The 16,296-nt window shown below is 43.6% G+C and overlaps 1 protein-coding gene and 1 long non-coding RNA gene across 3 annotated transcripts in view; one reads left to right on the forward strand and one right to left on the reverse strand.

The window, feature by feature from the left end:
• LOC146808912 (uncharacterized) overlaps positions 1 to 16,296 on the forward strand; it is a 424,390-nt gene that overhangs the window by 103,356 nt on the left and 304,738 nt on the right. The gene's annotated exons all lie outside the window — the stretch shown is intronic.
• Positions 1 to 16,296, reverse strand: part of LOC146808913 (ly6/PLAUR domain-containing protein 3-like) — a 448,169-nt gene that overhangs the window by 51,996 nt on the left and 379,877 nt on the right. The window contains exon 4 of the mRNA XM_085615716.1: positions 4,397 to 4,543. Within this exon, the coding sequence (XP_085471842.1) occupies positions 4,397 to 4,543 (147 nt within the window). The remainder of the gene's footprint in view (positions 1 to 4,396; positions 4,544 to 16,296) is intronic.

The raw sequence follows: 16,296 nt of genomic DNA on the forward strand, positions 1-16,296 counted from the left end.
TCATCCCTGTAGGAGTCGGTGTGCTCCTCCTGCATTAGGGTGTGTGAGGGAGTCCGTGGCCCCCCACACATAAGAAGGCTCCTCACACCTAGGCATATGAGCCCGTGTCGTCGTTCCTCTTAGACATAATTCCTTTGCATTCTGTCATTTTAGCCAATTTAGACAGCCAGTCGGTTCCACTGGGTACCGGTGGCTTCCTCCAATGTGTAAAATGCAGAGCTTAGATGTAGGCCAGCCCGCCGCCAGACAGCGTTTCTCATGTTTTTTAGGGATGTTTCAGTCTGACTTATCAAGTAAAAGAGGCAGCTTGGCCGAGGGCATCAAACTGACTATCCCTGAGCCACCGAGAGTAGTCCACACTGACGACCAGTTACTGTCAAGCGCTGGGGAAGACCACAAAATGTGCTCCACGTCATATCCTCCTGTCCACCATTCCAGCAATCATGATGCAGTAGCAGCGCCCGCCTGATGCAAGTGCACCGGGGACAAGTAGCAACTGTGTAGTAGTTTAAAATAGGTGAATTTCAGCCTGACATCCCGGAGGAATTGACAGTGGTAATCAACGAGGGAGGATCAGGATTTCGGGGAGTGGGTATGATCAGAAAAAAGAGGTATATCTATGGAGTCATCCAGAGTGTCTATATGGCTGGGTCCAAACTGGAATGGCAAGGGGAGCAAAAAAACTATGAATTTAGGCCCAGATCTCTGTACTGGGATGAATGTGTGACATTGTTCTGCAGTCTGTCCATCAACTGTTCTTTTTGCATTTGTCACGGTAGGCTGCCAGCTGGTCCATGTCATCATATTCCGTAGTGCGGCTATTCACCATCACGATCATCACGGTCAGGTCCGGAAGGCCAAATTTGATCCCCGCATCCCACAGGTGTGCACAAAGCGTCAATTTTTTTTCAGCTTGGCCACAGTCTTCTGCGACAAATTTGCTGTGATTGTGGCACCATCGTATTGGAACGGCCCCCAATTCTTTTTTTGACTGCCTGTAACATGGCTCTGGCATGCTAGTGGTGTAGGAGGCCCACTATGATTGCTCCAGGGGCATTGGAGGAGCAAGTTCAGCAAACTCGCAGTCTGTGTGCTCCCTGGAACTCCAGGGATACGAAAGACCAGCGTGTCAGGGTGGGCTATGTGCCCAGGGAGGAGGAGGCAGCTCCAAGCAGACCCCTCATGATCAGACAGGGCCGTACGCCACCAGCCACAACTATACCAGTGAACCTCCGACCCCAATCTCCATGTCATCAGCACCACCATAGCTGCCAAGGTTTCAGATTGCTTATGAGTGACATTTTCATAATTTTTGTGCAATTATGAGTGACATACAACAAAAATGAGTGAAGCTTTCTCAAGGTCAAAAATCAAGCAATGAAGACGAGGGAAACACATATCACCCTCATAGGGTGATCAGACTATATGTAGGCATGGCATGAAGGTCGGACATGCAACAGGGTACATTTAAACAGTTATCATATCAGTGATTCTAAAATGTTTTCTGAATAATCTATTTATGATCTTAACTGTGCTCAAGGGCGCTCTTTTGCATAATATACAATAAGAACCTTGAGATGGCCACTGCAACTTGGCTTAAGGAGTATGTTATATCTCAATGTTCATGTATCAGGCATACAAGTTATTGTTTGTTCTACCTTCTAGTTCCATTAAGAACCTTGCTTAGGAACTCTCTGTATCTGAAAGGTCAGTTGCACTGAGCCTTAATGATGATCAGACTGCTCTATGTTGCTGTGCTGCAATTGGAAATAAAATCATTTTAAATCATCCTGGATTTATTGCTTTCAACAATTGGCAATGAGGGGAGGAACACTTCACTCAACAAGGAGCTGCAGCACAGAAGAGTCGTTTTCCTGAACCCTTAAAACAACTCATAGGTGAATTTACAAGTCATTGCTACAACTGAAAGGAAGTGAATAATATTCATCAAGAAAAGATGAAAATCAGGTCAGCGTACGCCAAACCGGAAGTTTGTGGTGATTTTTGGACTGTTTTGCATTTGGAAAATACACCATAAGCGTTTTACCATTATGCGTCTTAAAATTCAAATGTAATCAGCTTGTGCGGGTGTGCTGATCTGCCACGAGTCCTGCATTGTGTGGAGTGAATGCGCTGAATCTTCACGAGTCTGGGAACGGTGGAGAGAGCGGCATTCTTCCTTCATCTTCGAATCCTGATGGCATTTCTATGTGTTCACGCTGCGCTCTGAATTATGGGATGCGTGACGTATAGACGCACGATGCACACAAAGTGGCGGCCATTTTAAGAATCCTTGACAACCGTCATAGCAACCATTACGTGGTACAGGAACAGAGATTAACATTGTTTTTCATACGGAGCAGGATTTTAAACATTAGACTTTATTCAACATCGTTTTGAACCCCAAGTAAGTTGTATTTAATTAAACTACAAAGGAAAATAATTTATTAATGGAAAGGAACATATTTCAATATATTCAAACTTTCGTTTTATTTAAAAAGAAAAAAAAAAGGAAAAACCTTACAGAATTTTACTTTTCCATTATTTATGTGTAACATATATTAAGGAATATGCAATTTGAACCACCAGCTAAGTTTTTACAATCTAAAGGTGATCCTCCATTACCATGGTCTAGATGGAAACATGTCTGACGAAATGATAAGGGACCAAATTATTGTCCATGTGAAGTGTAAAAAACTCAAGAACAGTTATGGGTGATGGGTGATCCCAAACTATCAGAAGCTATTTCCACTGCGAAAGCTTTTGAGCAAACAGAAAAATGGATGCATACCGTAAGGAATGTGAATAACAAGTCTGATAAATCAGAAGAAGTTTGTGCAGTCAATCGTCATGGTGAAGTTAAAAATGATTCTCCTAATTTGAATACCACTCACAGTTCTAACTACAATAATTCAAAATAATTTGATAGAAACGAGAAAAAAAAATACTTTGCTACAGGTGTGGAAACAAAAAACATATGGCTTCATTTGGAGGATGTCCAGCTATAAAAAGAGAATGTAGGAACCGTGTAAGGCTTGGACATTTTTGTAACATGTGTAGAGATCAAAGAAAGTTTACTCCTCAAAATCATGGAAGGGTCTCATGTACATTAGAGGGACCTGGGTAAATTCTACATAATGGCGGAGATGAGAATACGTCACAAAATCAAGGTTTTGTTGTATCATTAGTTGATAGCATAGCAAATATTAAAGATTATAATGACATGCCTGTTAGGAATTCCCCCACGTGTATGGTTCAGATATCAGATATAGATTTAAATCTCAGGGCTGATTCTGGATCTCCATGGACTATTATTTCCAAACAATATTTTGAAGAAAAACTTAGCGTCGTTTTTGATATACAAAAGATTTTTCCATCGGATACAAATCCTGTAGGCTATGATGTTTCTCGATTTGACATGGTAGGATATTTTAACACAAGGTTATATCTTAAAAACAGAATGGTGAATATACAGTTATATGTCTCTGTCGAAGGGATAAACGTACTTGGTTGGAGGGATCAATGGAAGCTTGGTATAATTTTAAATCCGAGACTAAAAGAACCAGTCATTTGGATGAATCTATGTGTTCTAATAACATTTCAGTTACAGGTTGTGAAGACATGGAAAGATTTATAAAAGACAGTTACAAGCAAGTATTTACTGATTCATTAGGAAAACTCAAAGATTACTCTCATGAGATCAAACTCAAGAGTAATGTCACACCTGTCAGACAAAAGATTAGACCAGTACCCAATAATGTTAGAGAGGAGTGAAAGGATATGTTAACAGAGCTTGTGTCAGAAGGGATTATTGAAGCAATTAACTCCTCTGAGTGGGTTTCACCCATTGTTTTAGTTCGCAAGCTGGATACAAAACATATGTGTTGACTTAAGAGCTTTAAATTGCAAACTAAGGGAAAACGAAGGTAGTGAACCTTGTGCATGTTAATATGTTGACCCTATTGTGTACATTACTCTGCAATTATATATACCTAAGATGTGAACACTGTACTCTTTGACTGACCAAGAATATAAAATTATAAAAAAAATAACAAAAACTTGGTTAGAAGAGGTGGGTGATTGTGATTTTGAGCTATATTGATTATGAGGATTACGTTATTACCATTAAACCCTGACAGAGGGCTTTAGCCATAGAACTATTCCTACCCCATTCCTGATCACAGCCATTGAAGAACCTATACATTTGTCAAGCTATGAAACCCAAACATAAGACCTGTTAGGCCTTCCCATGTAAAATGATGAAACAGTTCAGGCAAGCATCCACCTACCCCCAGCAAATACAGACACACACACAGTACCTTAGATATACTAATGGACTGTAAAGCTAATCTCTGGTGCTCGGTAAGGATTCTGAGGGCGAGTGAAGAGGCTTTACCTAGAATGATGGTGCCATTCCCTTCAAAGCATCTTGGAGAATCATCGAGGCACCTCACAACAGCAGCGTTCTTTGGGGAGCACTGGTCCTTCGAGGTACTGAAGCAGGAGTAACATTCAAGATTACTGAGGCCCCGAGTTTTGTTGTCTGAAAGGAAAGAAATGGAAAGATGTTGCTTATCATCCCAAGACAAGATAGCATGTTTATATCAGCGCTGCTCGAACACACAAGGCACTAGGAAGGACACTGATGGGCAAACCGGCAGCTCCTGTGCTGGAGATTCATATAGCAAACTCTGTGTCACTGGCAATATGTTACATCAGAGCAATGAGATTTATGCTCTCATTGCTACAGGGTTTTACACCCTAATTCATCATAGAAAGGACCTGAGCCACAAAACATTCTTCAATAAATAGAGGTGACTTTGTTGTGAATCAGGTCCCAGGCAGGAAAATCTAGGTCACATTTAAGAAACTTCAATTTATACTGTGGACCAATTTGATGCTTTTACATACATCCCCGATAATTATGTCATTGCACCACTATCATTATGCATTCTACACTGTTCAATCAACATGCAACAGGTAGAGAAGCTATCCTAGAACATGTGGTCCTTATAGACAACTAGCCGAAAATACCTTGGTTCAATTTTGTGATTGACAAACCTTTCTCATCATGGGCCTGTTTACGAGTTTGAGGTGTCGGATAATCCGTCACAAGCGTGACAGATAGCCTGTCCACCATTTTACAAGTTCTATAGGATATAATGGAATTGAAATACAGCGAACGGGATATCCATCATGTTTGACGGAGTGTCCCATCAGTCAAACTCCTAATCAGGCCCTAAGTGTTTTATCATACATCATCTTATTCCTTATCAACAAGAGCTCAAGATGTCTGAAGGACACGTTTCACCTGAGGGACTTGTTTGAAATGTTTAGAATGTTAGGTGCATCTTAACATGTGCAAAATGTTTCTCTGCCCCCCAAACAGTATCTGCTGATGATTCAAACTTTAAACATGAAGTACTAACTACCATCATTCTGCATTGGGACACATCCGCTAGCAAGAAGTTGAACAGGTAGTCATGCATGCCCTTCTTAACAAGAATTGCATGTGTATGATGGAACCTCTCCTGAGACTCCTGAGGGCCCAGATTTACAAAGATTTTGTGTCAGGTTTTTGTTAATTTGTAACACGGACCCGATGCAAAATCCTTTTTGCTATTTGCGAATAAATGCAAATGGCTCTTTATGTTGCCTGCTAAAAAAAGGTAACAGAGCGAAGTTCACACTGTTTCGCATTACTTTGCATCAGGGACCCATAGCATGGGTGGTGCATAGGTGTTCCCAGGCATCCACCCATGGATTTTGATACAACCTCATACCTCCAAAGACTTATAGAGATGAAAATCCAGCACCTCCCTGAGGCTGGAGCAAAAAAGGAAAAACATCTTTATTTCTCCTCGTAAGTTTCTCTTTGTATTTGCGCTGGATTCTGCACAAAAACTATCCTTGCCATAACCTGTTTGCTCTTTGTGCATGAGTGGTTTGGTTGGGTGCAAGCACAAGAAACATCTCTAGAAGGCGACTACCTGAGTAATACAGACTGACGTGGAGTACGCACTGGCTCACCTTCCCACTATTTTTTCATGAGGTCAGAAGCACAATGATAGATAGCATTTTAGGTAGGCATTCTACTTGTGTTTTCTGATGTGTAGGCTGGAAGGAGACTATAAGAACAGCATTTTTAAGTGGCTGCACGCAGGGGGCATGTCGCTAGTGTGGCGAAGGTATGCATCATGCATACCTGCACCAATCGCACTCAGTGCCAGTCATGCTGTCCATCTTTCTCCAGACTTTGATGCTCACATCTGAGTGAGCTTCTCAAGAGAGGAGTTGCTCAACCTCTGCAGTGAGTAGTTGGCCTTTGATAAATTGATAGGTGGCAAGAATTTATGGCCAAACTCTAATGCATATTTTCTATATACAGATAGTTCATTAGCGAAGGTCAGTGAGGGACAGATCTCATGAACGGCTGCTCTAAGTCGCCATTTCCATTAGATAAGCCACACATCAGGAAAAAAGGCAAGTACATGCAGTATTTCAAGACGGCACCTTATCAGGTAGCAAAGGGAAAGCTCGAGGCCAAGCACTGTCTGAGGTGTGCACTAATATATGCTCAGTAGGTGGTTATACATGTCACCGAGGTCTACAAGTTACTGACTCAGAGTCGGGTGGATGTTCTTTTTGTTACGGATACATGTTCCTGAGTACATATTCCTCACATATAGCAGTAATGTCTGCACAGGATGTTGTATTCTTCGTCTCCACCGCCTTCTCTGATGAGCTGGTGGAGTGGCAGTAATAGTGGATGCCTAGTATAGGATTAGAAAACTCACATTAGTGGACTTCCCCTTAGCGATCTTCCAAGTTTCTCAACTGCATCCCCTGCCTTGGTGGGTCTGAGCAGTATAATTTGCTATTGACTGCCGGATCCAACCGAATCCTTTAGCAATCTTTTTTTAGGTCTAATACTTCCTTTATCTTTGGGGCATGATCATTTTATAGTATTAGGAGATTTTGAAATATAGGCAGAAATCCTCCTGGATCTGTTTGGTGACACAATTGTAGATGGTGTGGCAGTTTTAGATCTCCATCAACAAGCTCTAGGATAAAAACATCAGAAAGGGCATACACTGTGTAAGGAAATGCCCTTTTTGCGTGATCACCCCTCCCCACTTTTTGATGGATTTTATTTCTGTTGTAAAGACTCGGTACACCAGGGCGCTGACGTCCAGCACCCACTGTGTGTACTGTGACCCCTAAAAATGTATACAATTGACTAATCCCTGACTGTCATACTCAAATTACCTCACGTCCCTGGTATATGGTACCCCGTGTACCCAGGATCCGTAAGATAAACGTCATAAGTGGACCGCAGCAATTATTGTGCCACCACTAAAGTGAATAGTGAAACCACAACTCTTGGTCTGCCACTGCAGCCTGACATGGCATTTTTATATCTGTAAACTCTACCTGGCAGAAGAAACCATTTTTCCAGGCCTAAATCTTCTTTTTAATGTATTTAGGTCACCCCTAAGGTAGGCCCAAAATGCCCAAAAGGCAGACTGCATGGTATTTAAAAATAAGGACATGTATATATCTAATGGACTATATGTCCTGGCAATATAAACCTTCCAACGTCGTTTGTCACTGTAGCAAGGCATGCTGTGCCATAAGAAAACATTAATAGTTATTATTTTTAATTATTACCTAATTACCTTCACACCCTATACCCCTACAAACATAGCAACCCATACCTAAAATCTAAGTAAATTAAATCAATATTACATAGTATACATAATTAATATAAAGCACATACTTACTTAAAGATTTCTAATGCATTTGTAGTGAATTATTACTTGTTTAACTTCCGACCATACGTGCTACAAACCCAACAACCCACCACAACACTGCTATTTAATATTAAATAAAACATTCAAAATCACTTAACATTACCAACTATATTTTAAAAAAGTATAACAATTATGCAAATAATAATAAAACATACAATTACTATATGAACTAAACTACATAAAATAAATTAAAATGATATTCTTTACAATTATATTATTGAAAATGATATTAGCAACAACGATATTCTTAATAACGATATTACTTACCTGAAAACATGAAATTCTGGACAATTATATTTCTGAATCACAATATTTTTTTCTAATATTTCTGTCTCCCAATATTAATAACAATATTTTGTCCAAATACTGGCCCGGTCAATCCCTTTGTGGCACTAGATATTTGGGCACGGTCCCAGAGGAGGAAATCTCCTTCCAAAACCAGCTTAGAGTGACCATAGAGGAGCGGCTGCTCATTTTACTGGCCACAACTCTAGGGTGAGCACAGGAGTTCTGTGCAAGGGATGACGTTTTCTGCCATCTTGGTCTTAGGAAGAATAGGGCACTGTAGGCTTGTTTGCAGTAAGACCCTACTGCAAAGTTGTGTAGGGATACCCCTAAGTACTTTCTCCCTATCGGTTATGGAGTGGCTAGGACTCTCCCCTACTCACAGGTTAGTGCCAAGCTTAAATATGGCATCCCTGGTACCCTCTTCAGAGCACTACTGGACCTGTGGAAGTCTGAAGAAGGACTGCACCTGCTGTTGAATCTGTAGACGGGCTGGATCTTCTCCCACTTGAACCCAGGACAGAAAAGTGGACCCAATAGGTTTAGTTGGCTAGTGCCCTGTTCAACTCCAGTGACATAAAAGCATACAAGAAGTAAGAACAACAAAGATCAAGGCAGCAGATAAAGGGTCACCCCCATCTCCTGTGTCCCTTAGTGACTGTCAAAAACAGAATTCCAACATTTGTGTACACAATATGAGCCCTTGCTGCCAAGGTGCCAACTTAAGCACAGGACATTTCAATTTTTCCCAAATAAAGGTGCACCACAAATCATAATAATTGCGAGAAATTCAAAAACAAGTTACAGAATATATTCAATTCTTCTCTTTGTTTTCTTATTCTTATATATATATACACAATATACATATATACAAGTTTACAGCAGAAACAGCCAACGTGTTTTGTCCATAGCAATGGACTTCTTCAGGGCTAAATGCATTCCAGTGGAGTGGTGTGGCTCACTGGTTAGATGCGGCAGACCCGGAAGCAGAGGTCAGCCCGGGACCAGGGTTTGATTCCCGACGCGACAGGGTCTTGGGCCAAGGTCAGCGGACTCGATAATTCTCGCCTCGGTGCCTACTCTAACCATGGAGCCCACTCAGCAACTCTGGGCAATAGCTTGCTTAATCTCCACTTACGGACCCATCAGCGCCAGGGATGCTTATCTTCACCTTGGAGATGCCCAGTAGGGACCATCTCACAGGGAAAGCCAGGATGGGTTCCTCAGCGGTATACAGCGCCGGGACGCCCCGTTGCTGGGGCAGCTGCGCGCTTTACAAGTATACAACATTTACATATTGTAGACAGTAGTTCAGGAGAGCAACATAAGTCAGATGTTATTAAGCCCCAAGAATAATAATGCAGGCAACTAATCATCTACTGCTTTCTATATAACAATGTTTTATCAAGTTACCGGCCAGCAAGCTTGTAATATATTGTAATGTGTAAAAGCACAGGGTCCATCCACCACGTGTATGGGACTTCAATAGGTGCCCAGACTGCAACAGAAAAACCATATTGCACTCCTCATGCAGATACATAAGGTGAAAAAAAAAGCTGCGCTTAGACTAAGATTCTACTAAGCCCAGCTGACTGATTTCAACTGGATTTGCTCTGGATCCTGACAGTGGCTTCTGGATTTGTGTCCTCACCTCCACTAGTACCACTCAAAAGTGCAAGACTGGGAACTTAGAAAAGTTTTCCAAACTTTTTGCAAAAAGAAATGCAATTATTCTGTCCTCAATATTCTTGACACAATATTTTGTCCAAACACCCTAGGGCACGTTAGGGTTCTGCATATACCCTATTTTCCCTGTCACCATTTTTATTGTGCTTCATGTACACTCTGGTTTTCCTTCCCTCTAAGGCTAGATTGTTCTCTGCTAGAGCTAACTTCTTCTCTACCAGTGCTATGTGGCCCAGCTAGGCCTCCACCTCTCTTTATCAGAGGGCCCTTTCTGAACTACTGGCCCTCATTGAGCGCTACTCACTTCCAGCAATGGAAACTACTCTCAACAGAGGGCCTCATTCATGAAGTGTTGCATCGCTGCAGTACAACAGTGAGGCAACACTTTCAGTGCACCCTCCTTGCCACACCATGGATGCGCCATATTTACTGTACGGCCCTCCATGTTGCAAGGATTGGCAGATACGTCAGGAATCCTGATGTATCTGTCAGTGCAAACAATGCGCATTGCTGGAGTGTGTCTGGAAACAGACACAACTCCATCATGTAGCAAGCCCCATGTGAAAATGCCTGCGTTTCCCCTTTCACCTGCTTCAAGCAGGCAAAAGGGATTTGGCTCAGTGAGGCCGTAGAAGTGTTGCAATGAAATCTTATAGATTTCACTGCAACACTTCTACGAGTCCTTTCTGCACTGGAACTCCTACCCTGCATACATATTAGTGACACATCTGCCTAGCTGCGTAACTTTGTAAATATGGCGCAGTGTGGCACATTTTTTACGCTGCCACAGCATCACAAAAAGTGATGCAACAGCGGGGTAAGAACCTCATAAATAAGACCCAGAGTCTTTTGGGACAACGTGTCCTCTTCATCACCACTCTCTGGAGTAGCCTCTATCTCCTCTTGTGTAGTTTTCCTTGTCTCAAAAGAGATCTGGGCCAAGCAAGGTCCTTCCTAGGCCTTGAGTGCATTTTCCAAATCTTTCTTCTGGACATTGTGGCCTAATTCCAGGTTCCTGTCCTTGCACGGGGATTTCCGCTGGGCCACTTTGAGAGTAGATACGTTGGCCAGTTCCAGTTTATGTCTTTTTGGTGTTTATTTGTTCATTAAAATTTATCATATGTTTATAAATTCAATTGGGATTTTCTTTGTGTTGTGTTTTCTACTTTTTACCTATTTTGCTTTAGACATTTCTCTTAACTTAGGCCTGGCTGCCCCGTGCTCCCTGAACATTATCTTGTTAAGTTCTTTTGTAAGTGAACCCTCAAGGTATTTCACTAAGACAGGACACCTATGTGCTGCTAGAGAAATGCTCCTAAGCTGTCTATTCACCACTTTGTTAACAAACTTTAGGATGACTAACAGGACTGAAAAACACTCAATGGATGGGGACAGCGATGGATGTGTGTTACCACAAATACAGTTCAGCTGCAACAGGTTCAATCAATCAGTCAAACATTTATAAAGCAGTGCAAATAACCCGTGAGGGTCTCAAAGCGCTGGAGGTGTTCGCTGCTGCGAGGAGGTTTGATCATTCAAACATCCATGTCTTTAGTTCTTTTCTGAATTGCTTGAGCAACGGTGCGGTACTGAGGTGCATGGGAAGGTTGTCCCAAGCCTTGACTGCCAGATGTGAGAAGGAGCGTCCTCAGATGTTGGCGGCGGATCCGTGGTGTGTCTACAAAGGAGAGGGAAGCTAATGGAAGGTGTCTGGTTAGTTAGTGGAGGGTCAGGCATGGGTTGATGTATGCTGGTTCTACATTGTGAAGGGCCTTGTAAGCGTGGGTCAGCATCTTAAACTGACATCTCTTCTGAATCGGGAGCCAGAGTAGTTTCTTGAGATGTGGTGTGATGTGGGTCCTTCTGAGGAGGTCAAGTATGAGTCTTGCCACTGAGTTCTGTATTGTCTGGAATCTCAACAGGAGGCGTGCAGTAATAATAATAATAATAATAATAATAATGGTTCATATTTAAGTGCGAACATATCAATCCCTTAAGGGTTTTAAGGCGCTGGGGGCCGTCTGGGAGATTAAGTGAGCTAATACCCAGAGTCACATGTTGCTGAGCTGCCGTGGCACTGGGGATTGAGCCGTGAGCCCGCGACCTGGAGTCAGCTGCTCTAGCGGCTGCCTGACACCTCTCCCTACATAGAGCATGCTTCCACAATCCAGTCTGCTAGTGATGAGGGCCTGCATGACTATCTTTCTAGTGTCTGTCGAGAGCTGCCTGAAGAGCTTGCAGAGCATCTAACGGGTGTGGAAGCAGGCGGATGAGACTGCGTTGACTTGATTCTTCATGGATAGCTTGCTATTAGGGGTGGGCGGAATTTGCGAAATTCACTTTCGCAAACTATCACGAAAATGTTAAAAATCTGCGCAAACACGCGGAAATATCGCAAAGATGCGAAAGTTTTTTTCTCGCCCGTTCGAGGTATTTTCTGCATGGTCGCGGCTCGCCAACTTACCCATGTGGTTGCTCGCGGGCGCGGCAATCTTGTTTTCACTTGTCTCGCGGTGCATGATCGCGAGAAGAAAGACGTGATCGCGCGACGAATGACATCACTGCGGGCGCGAACTGTCGCGTGACAGCGCAAATGGCACCAACAATCCAACATCTCGTGGAGAACGCTACCGGATCGGGAAAACTTGTCGGTGAACACGGGGATTCAGGTAAGGCGATCGTGCGCACGCGAGAATGTATTTTTTTACAGCGCGAGCAAGCAAAAAATTTCCGGTAAGATGCGGATTGCAGACATTTTGACATTTTCGTGCTCTCCGCAGAACGCGAAAATGTCAAATTATCGCAATTTCCGCGAGCGGAACGGAATTTTCACCCAGGCCTACTTGCTATCCAGGATAATTGTGAGGTGGCGGGCATGGTCTGCTGGGGTGGGGGTGTGCCGAGCTCCACGGGCTGCTATGTGTCTGTCCGCGGTGAGAGATTGAGACATTCGGCCGCGTGGAACACACCATACTTAAAGCAGCTAAGACAAGACGCAAGAAGCAAGAAAGATTATGGCAGGTAGATTACTCTGCATTGGCCAAATTGGGGTAAACAACGCCTTGAAAAAAAAACTGATTGAATTAGCTAAGGCTGCACTTTATTCTCATAGGATCCTTGCAGCTGAAAATGCACCAAGGGAAATTTTGTAGATATTTCCCTCCTTAACCTTTCAGAATCCGAAGTGTGGGTTGACATTAGTGGAAAACTCTCAGGGCCGGCAAACAATCTCCCTAATTATTTTGAGGATTAAATCACTGGTGATGGTGCAGTCCAGAGACAGTTTATAACTAGGGACAGAATGCTCTGTACAGACCTGCGAGTCAAGACCCTTAGGGTAATCCGGTATGGCAGGGGTATCTAAGGGTAACAGGAAGGTAGCTAGAAATACTAATGCTAGTATAATTCGTTTCTATCGCTAGGTCTATTTCATCATTATTATTATTATTATTATAGAGGCTTTTGTAGCGCGCTCTGTTACTAAAAAGTATAGTATCCTGGCGCGAAAGAAAAGGGAGACAGATCATATTACAAGCGGAGTTAGAGAGACATCCATTAGGCAGTGATGTTAAAAAGGTGGGTTTTTAGGCCTTTCCTGAACGTCATGATGGATGGGGATGTTCTCAAGTGAAGCGGAAGGGTATTCCAAGCTCTCGCTGCTCTGACAGAGATGGATTGACCGCCGAGCCTGCTATATTTAAACTTTGGCTCAGTCATTTGGTGGAGGTTGCTTGATCTAAGAGGGCGATTGGGAACATAAAGGGAAAATCTTTTCCTCAAATATGCTGGACCCATTTGATGAAGTGCTCGGTATGCTAGCACGAGGATCTTAAATAAGATCCTTTGAGCAACTGGGAGCCAATGAAGATCTCTAAGGGGTTGGCGGACACTAGATCTTCTGGGTATGTTGAACAGCAGCCTAACCGCGGCATTTTGAATGACCTGGAGGCGGTGGATCAAATAGGCTGGGAGTCCGCAGTAGAGGGCATTCGCATAATCCAATCTGGATAGTATAAGAGCGCGAATGACCGTCTCCTTGGCCTCTCTTGGGAGCAGAGGGAGAAATCTGCGCAGGGTTTTGAGGGTGGAAAAGCAGATTCCAGTAAGTTTTTTCAGGTGGTCCTCAAACCTGAGATTGTTATTAAACCAGACTCCTAAATTTTTTGCAGGTCCACCAATAGATTTGGGACATGGGAGATCGGTGGGCCAGAGGGAGTCGCTAAAGTTATCTGGAAAGGAGCCATACAGCAAGATTTCCGATTTACTCTCATTGCATTTAAGCTGGGCACACGCCAGCCAGAAGAAAAACCGATGATAAACAGAATTGGACCCTCGACGTGTCCGAGTTGTTTTTGGGCCAGGTAAACAGAAGCTGAGTATCATCGGCATAAGCCATAATTTTGGCTCCTAGCTGTTCCGCAAGATAAATGAGGGGGGTCATATATATATTAAAAAGCAGGGGGCTTAGAGTGGACCCCTGTGGGACACCAGTAGAGAGTTTTATGGGAGAGGAGGAGAAAGGTGGCATCCATACTTGCTGGGACCTGTTATCCAAGAAAGATGATAACCAGCCAAGAGCAGAGCCAGTTATGCCTATGGCTGCTAGTCTGGTGAGTAAGAGGGAGTGAGGGACCGTATCGAAGGCGGCAGAGAGGTCCAATAAGATCAGAACCGCTCTGCCACCTCCGTCCAGACATTCCCGAATGGCCTCAGAAACCTCGACTAGAGCCGTCTCTGTGCTGAAAGCAGCTCTGAAGCCTGATTGCGCAGGGTGAAGAGCTTGAGAGCTTTCCACAAATTTGTCTAACTGTGTGAATGCAACTTTTTCACATATCTTTGCCAGGGCCGGCAGTAATGATATGGGCCGAAAATTAGCAGGGGCCTTCGGGTCTAGGCCATTTTTTTAAAGAAGTGGAAGCAGTTTGGCCTGCTTCCAGCATGCCGGAACAGTGGCGGTGGAGAGAGAGAGGTTGACAATATGTGTCACCTCTTGGCCAACTGTATTAGCCAGGCCCGCAAGGACTCTGGCCGGGCAGGGGTCAGCGGGGGATCCTGATTGTAAAGTGGCCAGAATTTTAACAACCTCTGTTGTATCCACTGGAGTGAAGAGGGTAAACTGGTCCGTATAGATGGGCATAATGGGGGAAGGAATAGTCATTGAAGCTGGAAAATTGTTACATACAGTAAGCAAGTCATCTTGGATTTTTGTAATTTTGTCCACAAAAAACACAGAGAGTTCTTCACACCATTTTTCCGAAGAGGCTAGGAGAGGTTGAGTGGCGCAAGGGGAAACAAAGCTTTTGACAATAGCAAAGATTTCCCTGCTACTGTTGTTGGCCGTGGTTATGCGTCCGTTGTAGTATAAACTTTTTGCTGATTTAATTGCTGCATAGTACCTCTTTTGAGCCGTTCTTAGTTCTTTCTTGGCCTCAGGGAGATAGGCTTGTCTCCAACGTCTTTCAAGTTTTTTACAACCTGATTTAAGATCGCGGAGAGTATTAGAGAACCACGGCTTAGAAGGGGTGGAGCGCACTCTACAGACACGACCTATTTTAGTTGAAGAAGCAACGCCGCCTTCAATCCATGAGTTGAATGAGCTAACGGCTGACTCAATTTCGGAGGGAAGTGTGGGGCGAGAGGAGTCAAGCTGATCACAGAGCATAGCTATGTTAATTTTCTGTGTGTGAGCAGCGGAGTGATTGGACTCAGTGGGGCGGGACAGGGGCCAGGTGAACCTTATCAGCATATGGTCAGACCAATTTACTATCTCAGGGTCAGACATATTTATGTCGAAGTTGGTACATAGTAGGTCGAGAACGTGACCCCCTGAATGGGTGGGAGCTTTAATCCACTGTTTTAGCTGGGCCATCGCCAGAGCATCGTTTAGCCGAACTGTGTCAGGTAGATCTGGCTGATCCACGTGAATATTAAAGTCTCCCAGAAGGAGATATGTGGGGTATTTCAGGGCACGTGGGACTATCATGTCCTCTAGTGCCTCTAGAAATTTTCCTGCGTGGCCAGGTGGCCGGTACACCAGAGATCCACCTAGGGTGAAATGTGCCCCTAGAGTGAGAGAGAAGTGGAGCACCTCTGCATCAACTGAGGGGCCCATAGGATCCAGAGACAGAGTCCATTTATCTCTGAAAATGGCTGCTATACCACCTCCTCTGCCTAAGGGGCGGTCTTGTCTAATGATTTTAAAGCCACGTGGAATAGCCAATTCAATCACTGGATTGCATGACTCATTAAGCCACGTTTCTGTGACAAAAAGGAGATCGAATTTATTGTCACTTAGCAATTCAAATATGTCATTGCAATGTTTGACCAGTGATCTAACATTGATCAAACCGGCCCGAAGACATGTCGAATCGGTGGGAAGCTGGGTAGGAGCAGTTAGGGTAGGCTGAAAGAGAAATTTGCATGCCTGGCAAATACGCTGAGATAAATCAGCCAGGTCCCAACAATGCAAGCAGGGGGCAAGAGTTAGCACTAAATGTTAATAGATACTCAC

This window comes from Triturus cristatus, chromosome 7, assembly GCF_964204655.1.
Source record: "Triturus cristatus chromosome 7, aTriCri1.1, whole genome shotgun sequence".
Taxonomy (NCBI): Eukaryota; Metazoa; Chordata; class Amphibia; order Caudata; family Salamandridae; genus Triturus; species Triturus cristatus.